General features: G+C 41.4%; 1 protein-coding gene and 1 pseudogene across 1 annotated transcript; one reads left to right on the top strand and one right to left on the bottom strand.

The window, feature by feature from the left end:
• The first annotated feature begins 1,106 nt into the window (after nt 1-1,106).
• On the top strand, nt 1,107-3,290 carry LOC130883574 (oogenesin-1-like). Its single transcript, XM_057784145.1, has 3 exons — nt 1,107-1,387; nt 1,776-2,327; nt 2,768-3,290. The coding sequence occupies exons 1-3, from the start codon at nt 1,107-1,109 to the stop codon at nt 3,288-3,290; spliced, it is 1,356 nt and encodes a 451-aa protein (XP_057640128.1).
• Nucleotides 3,291-11,725: 8,435 nt separating this feature from the next.
• On the bottom strand, nt 11,726-14,930 carry LOC130883573 (zinc finger and BTB domain-containing protein 14-like; annotated as a pseudogene).
• Nucleotides 14,931-15,339: the final 409 nt, after the last annotated feature.

The raw sequence follows: 15,339 nt of genomic DNA, 5'->3' as shown, positions 1-15,339 counted from the left end.
GGTCAGACATGTATCCTTCTGGAAAGATCACAAAGGAAGTTCACAGATTTTACTTATGAAATTGCAGGTCTATGGCTTTGTAGGATCTCAGACCTTCAAAGGATTTATTTTTCTTCTTTTCTTGCTTTCTTCCTTTTTTTCTTTCCTTCCTTCCTTCCTTTTTGGTTTTTCAAGACACAGTTTCTCTGGTTATAGGAGCCTGCCATTAACTAGCTTTTGTAGACCAGGTTGGCCTTAAACTCACAGAGATCTGCCTGCCTGTAGCTCTTGAGTGTTGGGATTAAGGTGTGTGCCACCATCACCTGGCTTCCGTCAGAGGTTTTATGATGAGTTAGAGAGTATTGCAAGTGTCTGTCCTTGTTCTGTTTGTAGTCTTTAAAGAGACCAGTAGCACCTAAATGACTAACCATGTCCAGATATTATTAATCACACCTAAGAATTGTAAAATAATGCACATATCCTTTGTCTTTTCCTTAGATCTCTCAATGGTTTAGTTTTCTCCCTTTAAAAGACAGCCAGGACCTCATCACAGTTAAAAGCTATGGTTAACTACAAATGAGGTGATAAGTTTTGCTACATATCTTCAAAGAATGCCTGTGTCCCTGAGAATTTTCCTTGTAGTATTTTTTTATTACTAACAAGTTGCTAGTGAATGCATGCTTGGGAATTTCTAACAGCAGAAGACACAGATTGAGATGAAATAAGATGGAGAAGAAGAAAGAATGTAGAGAAATTAGAACAAGAATGAATTGGAACTGAGTATTGCAATAGAGAATTGGAATTAGAAATGAGACAGAATTAGAGGAAAGAAATTATAAATGATTAGGAAGAAAAAAATAAAGATCACAAGAATAGAAAGATCTTGTGAGAGAAGATTCTTTTCCTACAGTCATCAGACTTTAGTTCCTATGCTATTGTGGTTTCTCTTTTTGAATCCTGAGTGAAAATCTTCAAGGCAGGCCCTTGAATGTTTTCAGTAATGACCATAGCAGTGATCTTGCCCAGAGAGGTCCTCACATGAAAAGAAGAAAGACTTCCTAAGTTTTCTAAATGGTGTCTTTGCTTCCATGCTTCCTCAGGATCATTATCCCTGAAAACCAGTCAGGATGGGTGACCAGGCCCCACCCACACTCCTACAGCTGGCAGTACAGAAGCTGTGGATGGAGGAGGCCTTACTCATTTCTAATCTGGAGGACATTCCTGTGGGGCTGTTCCCAACAATGTTTGAGGATGCCATAACTGACAAACGTACAAACATCATGAGGGCCTTGGTGCCTGTCTGGCCTTTCCCATGCCTTCCTGCCGGAGCCCTGATAAAGGACCTGGAGACTTTGAAAGCTCTGCTTGATGGACTAGATGCATTGATTACAGAGAAGGTTCATCCCAGGTAAGCAAGCAGGACCCAGGTACAAAGAGGAAGGCTCTTCAGGTGCATAGAAGGAACTGGGGAGAGGGCCAGTTCCATCTGGGCATACAATGGCAAATGTGGAGGGCACAAGAGTAGAAATAGCCACTGAGGAGTAGGCCTCTCTCTGTCAGGCCCACATACACAGGTGGAATGAGGCAAGGGTTGATGGGAATAAAATGAAGGGAAGTGAAACTGTGCTATAGATGCCTCACTGGCAAAGACCCATTTTCACTGAGTCTGAGACCCTGGGCTTGATCCTAGGAAAAGGGATAAAGCAAAAACTTGGAAGGGAAAGCAGATATGAGATATGGATCAGAAGTAGACTGTACAACGTATCTTGTCTTATCTTCTGGGATTTTTTTTCCAGTTTTACAAAGAGGACACGGAAACTCAGAGTGCTTGATTTGACGAATGTGTGCCCCGACTTCCAGAGCTTTAGGGCTGTAATGCGGTCAGTGAAGATCTGTCCTAAATCTGGGGTGAAGAAGCGATTTGTGGTAGTAACCGATATTAAGGTCAAGAAGGCCAGTTTCAGTGAATGGCACACATACTTGTTGCAGTGGGCCCAGCAGCAAAACGATTCTGTTCATTTATGCTGCCGAAAGCTGAAGAGTTTGAATTCACCCGTCTTCACTGCCGAAAGGATCTTCAAAATGGTAGATGCAGACTGTATCCGGGAGCTGCAACTGAGTTTGTGGCAGCTTGAATTCATGCCACACCTTTTTCCTTACCTGGGGCAGATGAGAAATCTCCACACGCTTGTGCTAGAAAGAATTCAGAAGCCCTTCAGGTTGGCTGCTTCTGTAGAGCAGGAATTGATAAGCCTGTTGCTTTCTCAGTTCACCAAACTCCCCTGTCTCCAGAATCTCTACATAAGTTATTGCTACTTCTTAGAAGGCTACCTTGAAGAGTGGCCCAGGTAAGGAAGGATGGAGAGGGTTCTTCAAAATATAGGAAACAAATCCTTTTCTTTATAGGTTAGTATGTTCTTGATGGCCTGACCACTGTGAATATAGCAGTGGTGGAGATGTGGAATAACCCAGCAAATGAGCTCTGTACTCAGACATCTGTGAACAGGCACCAGCATACCTGCAATTGCTCATGTGTAAAAGGTTGTTAAGAGTCCAAAATGGTTGACTGCATGCTAAATATATGATATTAGGTTTGAAGTTGGAGGAATGGGACCTGGCTGTGGTGGGAAAGATAACATGTCAGGGGACCCTTAGGGACACTGCTGGTCTGATGCTGAATCTATCATGGACAGACTAAATTTGGGGAAAGCCTCATCTACCTTGCTTTCAATCCTACCAATCCTCTTCAGTACCATTTGACATAACTAATCCCTTGATCTTTCCCTAGGAGACTGAAGACCCCCTTGGAGACCCTGACCATCACCGGCTGCTTGTTCTCACAGTCAGACTTGGGTTACCTGAGCCAGAGCCTGTATCTCTGTGAGCTCAGACATCTGAAACTGAGCAGTGTAGAGCTATCTCGTTTATGCCTTAAGCCCCTTGTGGTTCTCTTTGAGAGAATCACAAGTACCCTGCAAATCCTGGAACTGGAAGAGTGTGGCATGAGGGACCGCCATTTCAATGCCATTGGGCCTGCCCTGAGCCAATGCTCCCAGCTTACCAGGGTCAATTTTTATCATAATTATATCTCTCTGCTTGCCTTGAAGAACCTTCTACATCATACAGCCAAGTTGAGCAAGCTGACCCATGAGATGTATCCTGCCCCTCTGGAATGCCATGGCTTCATGACAGACCTTAGAGATAGATTCAAGCAACTTTGTCCTGAGGTGCTGGATATACTCAGGGCCAAAAGGCAGCCAACGAATGTTTTCTTTGCTACAAGAACCCACTGTGTCTGTTTTCAACCCTGATCCTATGACCTGGAGGCCAGACATTACTTTTTTCCATGAGTAGGAGAAGGTTGCTTCTGGTACTGGGAATGGAAGCCCTAGTGTAGGGAGTGTATGTTCACTGTGTGGATTCTTGATCGCATATAATAAATGTGCTGAGTTTGTGGGGTTGCTATTGTGTCTCCATCAGCACACAGCCCACTTTTTCCCAGTATTTCAATACCCATTTCTTTCCCCAGCACCCTAGTAAGGTCAGTGTTAAAACAGTACATGTCATAGAACCTTATGCACAGGTATCTCATCTAGAGGATCGAGAGCACATGGCTCACAATGTTCAATATATTGGACCAGCAATAGTGTGCAAATGGTTCATGGTTCAGATCACAGGGACTGTGGCTGACATGGAGAACAATGGGATGAGGGGACAGGAGACTGGTAAAATAAGAGACAGCTGCGCATTTCGAAATGATTTGACATCAGAGAGACAATTATACAATTCTAAATGTTGTTCTGGTGACTCCTAAGGTGCAGTGGGAGCCTGGAGGAGTACTGTCTGGCTTGTTTCATAATTAAGTGATTGTTGGGGATGCAGAGTATTAGTAATGTCAGGAATTTAGACGGTCAGTTGTGGCACAGGCCTTGGCAGAAGCAGGAAGGTCTGAGTTCAGGGCCAGCCTGGTTTACAGAGTACCAGAACTGTTACATTGAGAACCCGGGTCTCAAAAACCAAAGGAATGCCAAGAATCGTAATCATGCAGAGGTGTCCCCTCATTGGAGATAAAAATCATTGCCTACATTTCATCTAGAAAACCCAGAGTGGGGCTGGAGAGATGGCTCAGAGGTTAAGAGCATTGTCTGATCTTCCAGAGGTCCTGAGTTCAATTCCCAGCAACCACATGGTGGCTCACAACCATCTGTAGAGGGTTCTGGTGCCCTCTTCTGGCCTGCAGTCATACACACAGATAGAATATTGTATACATAATAAATAAATATTTAAAAAAAAAAAAAAAAAGAAAACCCAGAGTGAAGTTTCTTAAGAACCTGGTGAGTTTTGCTATACGTGGATGCAGACGTGCTGGGATCAAAATAAGCTTTAAGTGGTTTTTCCTTACAACACCGAGGACATGCTTTTAGTGTAGTTATAATTTTAAATCCACTACTCATGGGGAAGGTCTTCAAATCTGTTTATCTGTTTACATTTCAGATAGAGGCCAACACCATTTTCAATTATTTTTGGTGTATTTAATGCTCAAACCAAAGATGTGGATGAGAATGAATCATTCTATGGTTGGCTGGAGCTCCAGAAGCAAGTTTGTCCTGGATGTTCACACAGCTTGGGGTTCCCATTCTATTTTTTTATTTGCCTTTTTTAAGACAGTGTCTCCCTGTGTTGCCATGGACAGTGGATTACTTCCAAAATCAAGGACAGAGGGTCGTCATTAGACACTCACTTAAGATGCAGCTCGTACCCTCTTCTTGCTGTATGTAATTCTCCCCTAGGTGTACCTGCGCTCAGAAGGTGTTAGAGAATGTGAGTGGCGGATCTATGGAGAACACCATCTTTGTCACAGTAGGGAATTCTACATGATGCTCTGTCTATAAAGATGCCCAATATACACAGTGATTCAACGAGCTATACATGGGAGAATCATTACTTTGGTCGTTTTCTGAAGTTAACAGACTTCTTTTGTATCTGATAAATTACTACTAATCTAAATAGTCAAAATAGTGTGTTAATTCAGGTACGCTTATGTGACAATTTACCACACCCTGAGTAAATGTGATTTTCAAAGCAGGTTTAACTAGTGTCTGAACTCATAGCTCCCTACAAACCCAGGTTAGATCACATGTGCACTCAGATGAGATGTTCCCCTCCATGGAAGTTAGGATGCAGGTTTCCATCTAGCTCAGATCTGGTCACTCATCCCCATCGGGATGTCCCATGTGACTCTGTTCAGCAGATGAGACTGGGAAAATTAGTCCCCGTATGACCCAGAAAATTCTTTATTTAAAAATTTTTATTTATTAGTGTGTGTGATGGGGGTAGGCACTCATTGCGGTATACAAATTTGTGGATTTGGTTCTCAGCTTGTAACTTAACATAGTTCCTGGGACTTGAACCTAAGTCTCCATGTATGCAGATTAAGTGGCTTTACTGGCAGAGTCGTCTTGATGACCTAATACCGAGGGAGTCACAATAAAAGGCAGTTTTCACTCTGCAAGACACTTTAAATGACTCCTTTATCAAATATCATAAAACTTGTTTAAAATAAGAATTCAAAACATTTCTTTTACCTACCCTGCAAATGTTTATGTGAATGCCCCAACCAACATTACCTAACAGAGCTCCTTTACAAAGGCCACTGTGTCCCAGAGTGAAATATTCCAAGAATATAGTCTCAGTGAAATTACTTGAAAAACCAACCTCATGGCTTTAGGTCGCCCAATACCTGTCTCAACTTAGAATAGCCCTGGAGAAATCACTCAGGGTCTAGAAAATAGTGACAACCATCACTAAGTCTCTACTGGGGCATGTGGTACCATCCTCATCCGAGCTTTCTCAGTCTGGCTGCTATTCCATAAAGCACACAGCTAACTAGTTTCTGTGGGCTATAAGCCGGAAGCGAATGTCCAGGGCAGGCAGAGTGGCTTGGAACTAGGACTCGGTGGTGCTACAGCTCTCTATGACCAGGGTCTGCAGACTGCCCAGCACATTATCTGGGAGAGCTCTGGGAAGGTTGGGACTGAATCCCTCCATGAGGATGTGGGTGTGAAACAGGTGCTTGATTTGACTGGTGCTCAGACACTCAGACAGATGCTTCAATTCTGCTTCCATCAGTGGACTGGACTTCAACCACTTCAGCTTTTCACACAGCTGCTAATTCTCTGACAGTCAGCAGCTAAAGATGCTTAGCAGTGCCTACATTAAGTTCATCAACCTTCTGGTTCCAGACAGTGTTTCTTGGAACCATTCTAGGAAGGGAGTACCTATTAGCCTGAGTGCTGAGCCAGCCTTTTTCATGAGAAAGTCCCAGTCATCACTCAAGAGTCACAAAGGAAGGCAACGGAAATGTCTTACTCCCAACCTGCCCATCTTCCTTGTACAACTGTAGTCATGGCCAGTCAAGGACAATCACAAATGGGTTCCATTAGCTTTCATTCTGTAGGCTGTTGTTTTGTCTTATTGATTGTGTCCTTTGCTTTACAGAAGCTTTTCAGTTTCAGGAGGTCCCATTTATTAACTGTTCCTCTCAGTGTCTGTGCTAATGCAGTTATATTTAGGAAGTGGTCTCCTGTTCCAACGCACTCAAGTGTACTTCCCACTTTCTCTTCTGAGGTTCAGTGAGGCTGGCTTTATGTTGAGGTCTTTGATCCCTTTGTACTTGAGTTTTGTTCATGGTGATAGGTATGGGTCTATTTTCATTCTTCTACATGTTGATATCCAGTTATGCCAGCACCACTTGTTAAATATGCTTTTTTTCCATTTGATATTTTTTGCTTCTTTATCAAATATCAGGTGTTCGAAGATGTGTGGATTGATATCCAGATCTTCTATTTGGTTCCATTGGTCCTCCTTTCTGTTCTTTTGCCAATACCAGGCTGTTTTCAGTACTGTAGCTCTGTAGTAGAGTTTGAAGTCAGGGATTGTGATGCCTCCAGAAGTTCTTTTATTGTACAGGATTGTTTTGGCTATCCTGGGTTTTTTGCTTTTTCAAATGAAGTTGAGTTCCATTCTTTTGAGGTCTTTGAAGAAATTTGCTGAGATTTTGATGGGCATTGCATTAAATCAGTAGATTGCTTTTTGGTAAGATTGCTGTTTTTACTATGTTAATTCTGCCTACCCAAGAACATGGGAGGTCTCTCCACTTTGTGTTGTCTTCTTCAATTCCTTTCTTTAAATATTTAAAGTTCGTGTCATACAAGTCTTCCACTTAATTGGTTAGAGTTACTCTGAGATATTTTATGCTATTTGTGGCTATTAATAAGGGTGTTGTTTCTCTGATTTCTTCCCCAATCCTTTTATCATCTGTGTACAGGAGGGCTACTGATTTTTTTTTTTTTGAGTTAATCTTGTATCCTGCTACATTGTGGAAAGTGTTTATGAGCTGCAGAAGTTCCTTGGTAGAATTTTTGGGATCACTTATGTATACTATCATATTATCAGCAAACAGTGAGAGTTTGATCTCCCTTTGGTGTCTTATTGCTCTAGCTCGGACCTTAAGAACTATATTAACTAGATTTGGAGAGAGTGGACAACCTTGTTTTGTTCCTGATTTCAGTGAACTCTCTGGGAGTTTTTCTCCATTTAGTTTGATCTTGGCTGTTGTCTTGCTGTATACTGCCTTAATTATGTTTAGATATGTTGCTTGTATCCCTGCTCTCTCCAAGACCTTTATCATGAAGGGTTGTTGTATTTTGTCAAATGCTTTTTTGGCATGTAATGAGATGATCATGTGGCTTTTATTTTTCAGCTTGTTTATATGATGGATTACGTTGACAGATTTTTATATGTTGAACCACCCTTTCATCTGTGGGATGAAGCAGACTTGGTCATGGTGGATGGTGGTTCTGATGTGTTCTTGGATTCGATTTTCTAGTATTTTATTTAATATTTTTGCCTCAATGTTCATGAGTGGGATTGGTCTATAATTCTCTCAGTATTGTCTTTCAGTGGTTTGGGTATCAGGGTAATTGTAGCCTCATAAAAAGAGTTTGGTAATGTTCCTTCTGTTTCTATTGTGTGCGATACTTTGAGGAGTGTTGGTATTAGTTCTTCTTTGAAAGTCTTAGAGAATTCTGAGCTGAAACCATCTGGTCCTGGGCTTTTTTTTTGTGGGGGGAGACTTTTGATGACGGTTTCTATTTCTTCAGTAGTTATAGGTCTTTTTAATTTGCCTATCTGGTCTTGATTTAATTTTGGTAAGTGATATTTAATACAGAAAGTTGTTCATTTTCTTTAAGTTTTCCTTTAAGTTTGTACAGTACAGGTTTTTGAAATATGACCTGATGATCTTCTATATTTCCTCTGTGTCTGCTGTTATGTCCCCCTTTTTATTTCTGATTTTGTTAATTTGGATATGCTCTCTCTGCCTTTTGGTTAATTTGAATAAAGGTTCTATTTTGTTGATTTTCTCAAAGAACCAGCTCTTTGCCTCATTGATTCTTTGTATTCTTTTCTTTGTTTCTATTTTGTTGATTTCAGCTCTCAATTTGATTATTTCCTGCTGTCTAGTTCTCTTAGGTGAGTTTGCTTCTTTTTGTTCTAAAGTTTTCAAATGTTCTGTTAATTCACTAGTGTGTGATTTTTTTCCAGCTTCTTTATGTAGGCGTTTAGTGCTATGAACTTGTCTCTTAACACTGTTTTCATTGTGTCTCATAAATTTTGGTATGTTGTGTGATCATTTTCATTGAATTTTAGGAAGTCTTTAATTTCCCCCTTTATTTCTTCCTTGACCCATTGATGATTCAAGTGAGCATTGTTTAATTTCCATGTGTTTGTGGGTTTTCTGGAATTAGTATTGCTGTTGACTTCTAGGTTTAAAGCATCGTGATCTGATAAGGTACATTGGGTTATTCCATTTTTTTTTGTATTTGTTGAGGTTTGTTTTGTTACTGAGTATGTGGTCAATTTTTGAGAAGGTTCCATGGGGTGCTGAGAAGAAGGTACATTTTCTGTTTGGATGGAATATTCTATAGATGTCTGTTAAGTCCATTTGAGTCATAATATCTGTTAGTTGTCTTATTTCTCTGTTCATTTTTTGTCTGGTTGACCTTTCTAGTGGTGAGAGGGGAGTGTTGAAGTCTCCCACTATTAGTGTGTGGTTTAATGTATGTTTTAAGCTTTCAAAGTGTTTCTTTGACATATGAAAGTGCCCTTGTATTTGGGGCATAGATGTTCAGTATTGAAATTTCCTCTTGATGGATTTTTCCTGTGACTAATATGAAATGACCTTCTTTGTTTCTTTTGACTGATTTTAGCTTGAAGTCTATTTTATTAGATATTAGGATAGCTACACCTGCTTGTTTCTTAGGTCCATTTGATTGGTATAGTTTTTCCCAACCTTTTACTCTGAGGCAGTATCTGTCTTTGAGGTTGATATGTATGAGATTTCTTGCATGCAGAAGAGGGATGGATTCTGTTTGTTTGTTTGTTTTTTATCCAGTCTGTTAGCTTGTTCCTTTTTATAGGTGAGATGAGTCCATTTACATTAAGGGATATTCATGACCAGTGGTTGCTATTTCTTGTTAATTTAGTTTTCATTGTTGGTTATGTTAGTTTTTGCATATTTTTCTTCTTCGTGGTTTGCTGTAATGAGATCATCAATTGTCTGTGTTTTAGTTGGTATAGCCACCTTCCTTGTGTTGGAGTTTTCCTTCTAGTATTTTGTGTAGGGCTAGGTTTGTGGCTAGGTATTGGTGAAATCTAGACTTGTCATGGAACATCTTGTTTTGTCTTTCTATGGTGATTGACTGTTTTGCTGGGTATAGTAGTCTGGGCTGGCATCCGTGGTCTCTTAATGTCTGCATAATGCTTGACCATGACCTTCTGGCTTTCATTGTCTCCACTGAGAAGTCGGGTTTAATTCTTGTAGGTCTACCTTTATATGTTACTTGCAGCTCTTAATATTCATTCTTTACTCTGTATATTTAATGTTTTGATTATTACTTGGCAAGAGAACTTTTTTTTGAATCCAGTCTATTTGGTGTTCTGTAAGCTTCTTGTATCTTCATAGACATATTTTTCTTTAGGTAGGGAAAGTTTTCTTCTATGATTTTGTTAAATAAATTTTATGTGCCTTTGAGTTGAACTTCTTCTTCTTCTATACCTATTATTCTAAGATTTGGCCTTTTAATGGTGTCCCATATCTCTTTGATATTTTGGGTTAAGCTTTTGTTAGATTTAATATTTTCTTTAACTGCTGAGTCTGTTTCCTCTATTGTATCTTCAGCACTTGAGATTCTCTCTTCCATCTCTTGTAGTCTGCTGTTCATGCTTGTGTTTGTGGTTTCTGATCTTTTTCTCATGATTTCTGTTTCTATAATTCCTTTGGCTTATGTTTTCTTTATTGTTTCTATTTCAGTTTTCAAGTCCTGAATAGTTTCTTTTGTTTGATTTCTTTTTATTGGTTTTCTTTAAGTGATTGGCTGATATCTTCCAATTTTTTGTTTATGTTTTCCTCAATTTCTTTAAGGGAATTTCCAATTTTAATTGAAACATTCTCTTTAAGTTATTTTTTAGGTCATTTTCTTCTGCTTCGTCTATATTTGGTTTTTAGGTCTTGCTGTTGTGGGGTGTTTAGATTTTACTGGTGTTGCGTTGCTTTTTGTGGTATAGCGTGTGACCTTACCTTTTCTATTCATCTTTTCCTCTAATAAGTGTGGTTGGGGCTATCTGAAATTTTGTTAAATAATCTTCTAGGTGCCAAAGCTCAGATGGTTTTTCCTCGTGGTACAGTCAGTGTCACAGTTCTTGTTACCCCATTGGTAATTTGGTGTTACTGGAGATAGGTCAGCACTCCTGTACCTTGCTCTGCTCCCTTAACTGTCTCAGACCTACTTTGGCCTAGGTAGAGTGACCACCCTGGACACCCACAGGTAGAGCGGCCATACTGAACAGAAGAGGATGCCCCAGCACCACCAGCATGTTGATCTTGGTGGACTCAGTCACCCTGGTGGACTCACTCTGGTGGACTCACCCTGAGGTACCACATTACCTACAGATTTGGGGTTGGGACAGGGGCCATCACAATGGGTGAAGAAACACTTTCAGCAAAGCAACCATTTTACTGTCCACAGAAACAGTAAAAACAATGATATATATAGAGAGATTTAAAAATCAACAAACCAAATATAAAACTAATTCCATTCCATATTTCCAAACTTGGTTTTGTATTTATACAGTGTCCTGGGTTGGCATGTGCCAGCATTTTCTGCACCGATATGAAGTTCTTGTATCCAGTTAATAAAACTGCTGTTTTGACCGGAAGTCACATATATTGGGATGGTTAGGAGATCAATTTATTCAATTGCTCTGCCCTGCGCTCACCAGCTGGGCAAGCACAGAGGAATTAAGAATGGAACAGAAGCCGCTCACTTTAAAGCAGACAAAGGAGTTTTCAAATTAAAACCATAAAGAGGGGCAGGGGAGCTTACCAGGAACATGAACACTAGACATCACAAAAAAACAAAATAAAAAACTGTTTGGTCAGAACATAGATATGTAACTGCCTTGAGGAATCTGAAAATTACCTAACTGGAATGAGCACTGTCTTAGGTCCAGCCAGCACAACACTTTTTAAGTTACCACAAAAGTAGTCAAAGGTTTTCACTGACTGTGATCAGTGCAACCTGGGTATCGACCTACCAGGCCATGTGTTCCTGACCCACCATCTCTAGCTGCAGGCAATGGTCTTCAGCATTGACCTACCAGGCCACATGTTCCTGACCCACCATCTCTAGCTGCAGGCAATGATCTCCAGCTGCTGCTCTGCCCCGGGGCAGCCATTGTTGCTGCCTGCAACTGTTCTGTCTCCCTCTGGACGGCACTGGGGATGACCTACTTCCTTTCACTGTGCATATTGTTCTCGTGCCTCTTCGGATCTGAGGCCTTGGCAAACGCCTCGGTGCAGGAGCCACATTGGAAAGGCTTCTCCCCTCAGTGTCTCCTTTCATGGTTTTTGAGGTGAGACTTGTGTTTGATGGGTGTGTCACACATAGATCCTGCAAATGGCCTTTCATTGCTGTGAACCCGCTCATGCTTCTTTAGGTCTGGGGCGCGGATAAATGACTTCCCGCACATCTCACAGCTGTAGGGCTTATACCCTGTGTGAATTTTCAGATGTTCTTTCAGGTGGGCTTGGGTGGTGAAACCTTTTGTATATACTTCACAAACAAATGGTCTGTCTACTGTGTGGAGCCTTTCATGCATCCTCAATCTGCCTTCATTGGAAACCGTCTTCCCACACGCTTGGCAGGCAATCTGCTCCCGATGGTGACCATAGAGTAAATACTCAAACTTCATGTCACTGGCAGCTGTTGTCCAGCCTGGAGTCTGTTCATCTTTTACTTCACCTATCCCATCATGTTAAGGCTTGTGGGGTCTGAGACCCCCAAATCTTTGGACTCAGGAGTCTCCATGGATTCTTGTTCCTGGTTATAGCAGTTCACTTTTCAAACTTCCTTACTCCCCAGTATTTTAAAAATTACTTCCTTGGGGTGGGGCTGGAGAGGTGGCTTAGCAGTTAAGAGCACTGGCTGCTCTTCCAAAGGATATGAGTTCAATTCCCAGCACCCACATGGTGGAGCATAACCATCTGTAATGAGATCTGGCGCCCTCTTCTGGCCTGCAGGTGTGCATGCAGTGCACTCATACATAAAATATAAATTTAAAAAATGGCTTCCTGAATCCGGAGAATAGTAATAAAAGACTTGCAGTCCACCTGACTCAGGGAAGTGCTTTCTACTGTGTCATCGGAGGGACTGTCATCCTGATCCCCGATTTCTTTGACATCATCATCCTGAGTGTCAGCGGCTCCCAAGGGGCGATTTAACTTGAGGCAGTACTTACTCCTTGACTGGCCATTGCTTTCATCAGGACTAGATATATCAGGCTTCTGAGAACAGAGTTTATCCAAAAACCTGATACCAAGAATCTGACTCGACAACATCGTCAAGTTAACATTCTCCTTTTTCACTAAATCTTTTTTTTTGTTTTGTTTTGTTTATTATTTTATTTTTAGTTGTTGAATAAAATTTCCGCCTCCTCCCCGTTTCCCATTTCCCTCCCCCTCCTCCCACACATGGCCCTTCCCCCCCACTCTTCTCCCCCTCTCCCCACTCCTCTCCCACTCCCACTACTCCATTCCCCCTCCCTCTCGAGACTGAAGAGCAGCCCAGATTCCCTGCCCTGCGGGAAGTCCAAGGTTCTCTCACTTCTATCTATGTCCAGGAAGGTGAGCATCCAAACAGGCTAGGCTCCCACAAAGCCAGTTCATGGATTAGGATTGAAACCTAGAGCCATTGTCCTTGGCTTCTCATCAGCCTTCATTGTCCGCCATGTTCAGAGAGTCCGGTTTCAACCCATGCTTATTCAGTCCCAGTCCAGCTGGCCTTGGTGAGCTCCCAATAGATCAGTTCCACTGTCTCAGTGGATGGGTGCACCCCTCGTGGTCCTGACTTCCTTGCTCATGTTCTCCCTCCTTCTGCTCCTCATTTGGACCTTAAGAGTTCAGTCCGGTGCTCCAATTTGTGTCTCTGGCTCTATCTCGATCCATCGCCAGATGAAGGTTCTAAGGTGATATGTAAGATATTCATCAGTATAGGATAGGGTCATTTCAGGTTCCCTCTCCTCAGTTGCCCAAGGTACTAGCTGGGGACATCTCCCTGGACACCTGCGAGCCCCTCTAGAGTCAAGTCTCTTGCCAACCCTAAGATGGCTCCCTTAATTAGGATATATATTTCTCTGCTCCTGTATCCACCCTTCCTTTATCCCAACCATCCCATTCCCCCAAGCTCCTCCCATCCTCCCCTTCTCACATTTCTCACCCCATTTCCCCTTAGCCCCATGCCACCTCACCTCCAAGTTCCCAGTTTTTGCCCGGCAATCTTGTCTACTTCCCATATCCAGGTGGATGACTATATGTTTTTCTTTGGGTTCACCTTCTTATTTAGCTTCTCTAGAATCACAAATTATATGCTCAATGTCCTTTATTTATGGCTAGAAACCAATTATGAGTGAGTATATCCCATGTTCATCTTTTTGGTCTGTGATACCTCACTCAGGAGAGTGTTTTCTATTTCCATCCATTTACATACAAAATTCACGATGTCATTGTTTTTTACCGCTGAGTAGTACTCTAATATGTATATATTCCACACTCTCTTCATCCATTCTTCCATTGAAGGGCATCTAGGTTGTTTCCAGGTTCTGGCTATTACAAATAATGCTGCTACAAATATAGTTGAACAAATGCTTTTGTCATATGATAGGGCATCTCTTGGGTATATTTCCAAGAGTGGTATTACTGGATCTTGGGGTAGGTTGATCCTGAATTTCCTGAGAAATCGCCACACTAATTTCCAAAGTGGTTGCACAAGTTTGCATTCCCACCAGCAATGGATGAGTGTGCCCCTTACTCCACAACCTCTCCAGCAAAGGCTATCATTGGTGTTTTTGATTTTAGCCATTCTGACAGGTGTAAGATGATATCTCAAAGTTGTTTTAATTTGCATTTCCCTCATCGCTAAGGAGGTTGAGCATGACCTTAAGTGTCTTTTGGCCATTTGAATATCTTCTGTTGAGAATTCTCTGTTCAGTTCAGTGTCCCATTTTTTAATTGGGTTAATTAGCATTTAAAGTCTAGTTTCTTGAGTTCTTTATATATTTTGAAGATCAGACCTTTGTCTGTTGCAGGGTTGGTGAAGATCTTCTCCCAGTGAGTGGGTTGCCTTTTTGTCTTAGTGACAGTGTCCTTTGCTTTACAGAAGCTTCTCAGTTTCAGGATACAAAGGGGAGTGTTCTGTGGAAAGGTGTATAAGGGTCAGAGCTGCCAGAGAAGCCCTGAGGCTTGGATCCTGGAGTTTTTGGAGTCACTGCCTACCCCTGCTGGGAACTGAAGATCTGTTATCAGTGTTCAGATCAGGTAAGTCCCTTAGCTCCATCAAGACACCCTATCTCCTGCAGGCAGCAGAGTCTAGAGGTGGGTTCACCTCCATGTATCACATCTCTTTCAGTTTGCAGATTGTTTTTCTTATTTATTTATTTATTTATTTATCTATTTATTTATGTATTTTGAGATTAGGATTTCCTACTTACCTCTGCCTTGGCCTGGAAGAGATTTTGCTGGCTGGATAACAAACAGCCAGGGAGTTTTGTTTATGTAAGTCTTTATTTGAGTCAGTAGATTCTGTTCAGTTTGACGTTGAACTCAAGAAATTTGAGGGCTAGATTTTGTAGGTGTGAGTCATTCAGAATTATTAGACTTTGATTGTGCTGATCTCATCTTCTTTTTCTTTCTTTTTTTCTTCTTCTTCTTTTTTTTTTCAACACAAGACAGGGTCTCTCTGTAAC

Source organism: Chionomys nivalis, chromosome 11 (assembly GCF_950005125.1).
Source record: "Chionomys nivalis chromosome 11, mChiNiv1.1, whole genome shotgun sequence".
In the NCBI taxonomy this organism is placed as follows: domain Eukaryota; kingdom Metazoa; phylum Chordata; class Mammalia; order Rodentia; family Cricetidae; genus Chionomys; species Chionomys nivalis.
The sequence above is the reverse complement of the archived record's forward strand: the minus strand, read 5'-3'. Positions and strand labels throughout refer to the sequence as shown.

Bases quoted from the DNA above. Each gene is read 5' to 3' on its own strand.
- LOC130883574 (XM_057784145.1), top strand. From the start codon at position 1,107: ATGGGTGACCAGGCCCCACCCACACTCCTACAGCTGGCAGTACAGAAG. The intron at 1,388-1,775 runs GTAAGCAAGCAG...TTTTTTTTCCAG, and splicing joins ACAGAGAAGGTTCATCCCAG to TTTTACAAAGAGGACACGGA. The intron at 2,328-2,767 runs GTAAGGAAGGAT...ATCTTTCCCTAG, and splicing joins TACCTTGAAGAGTGGCCCAG to GAGACTGAAGACCCCCTTGG.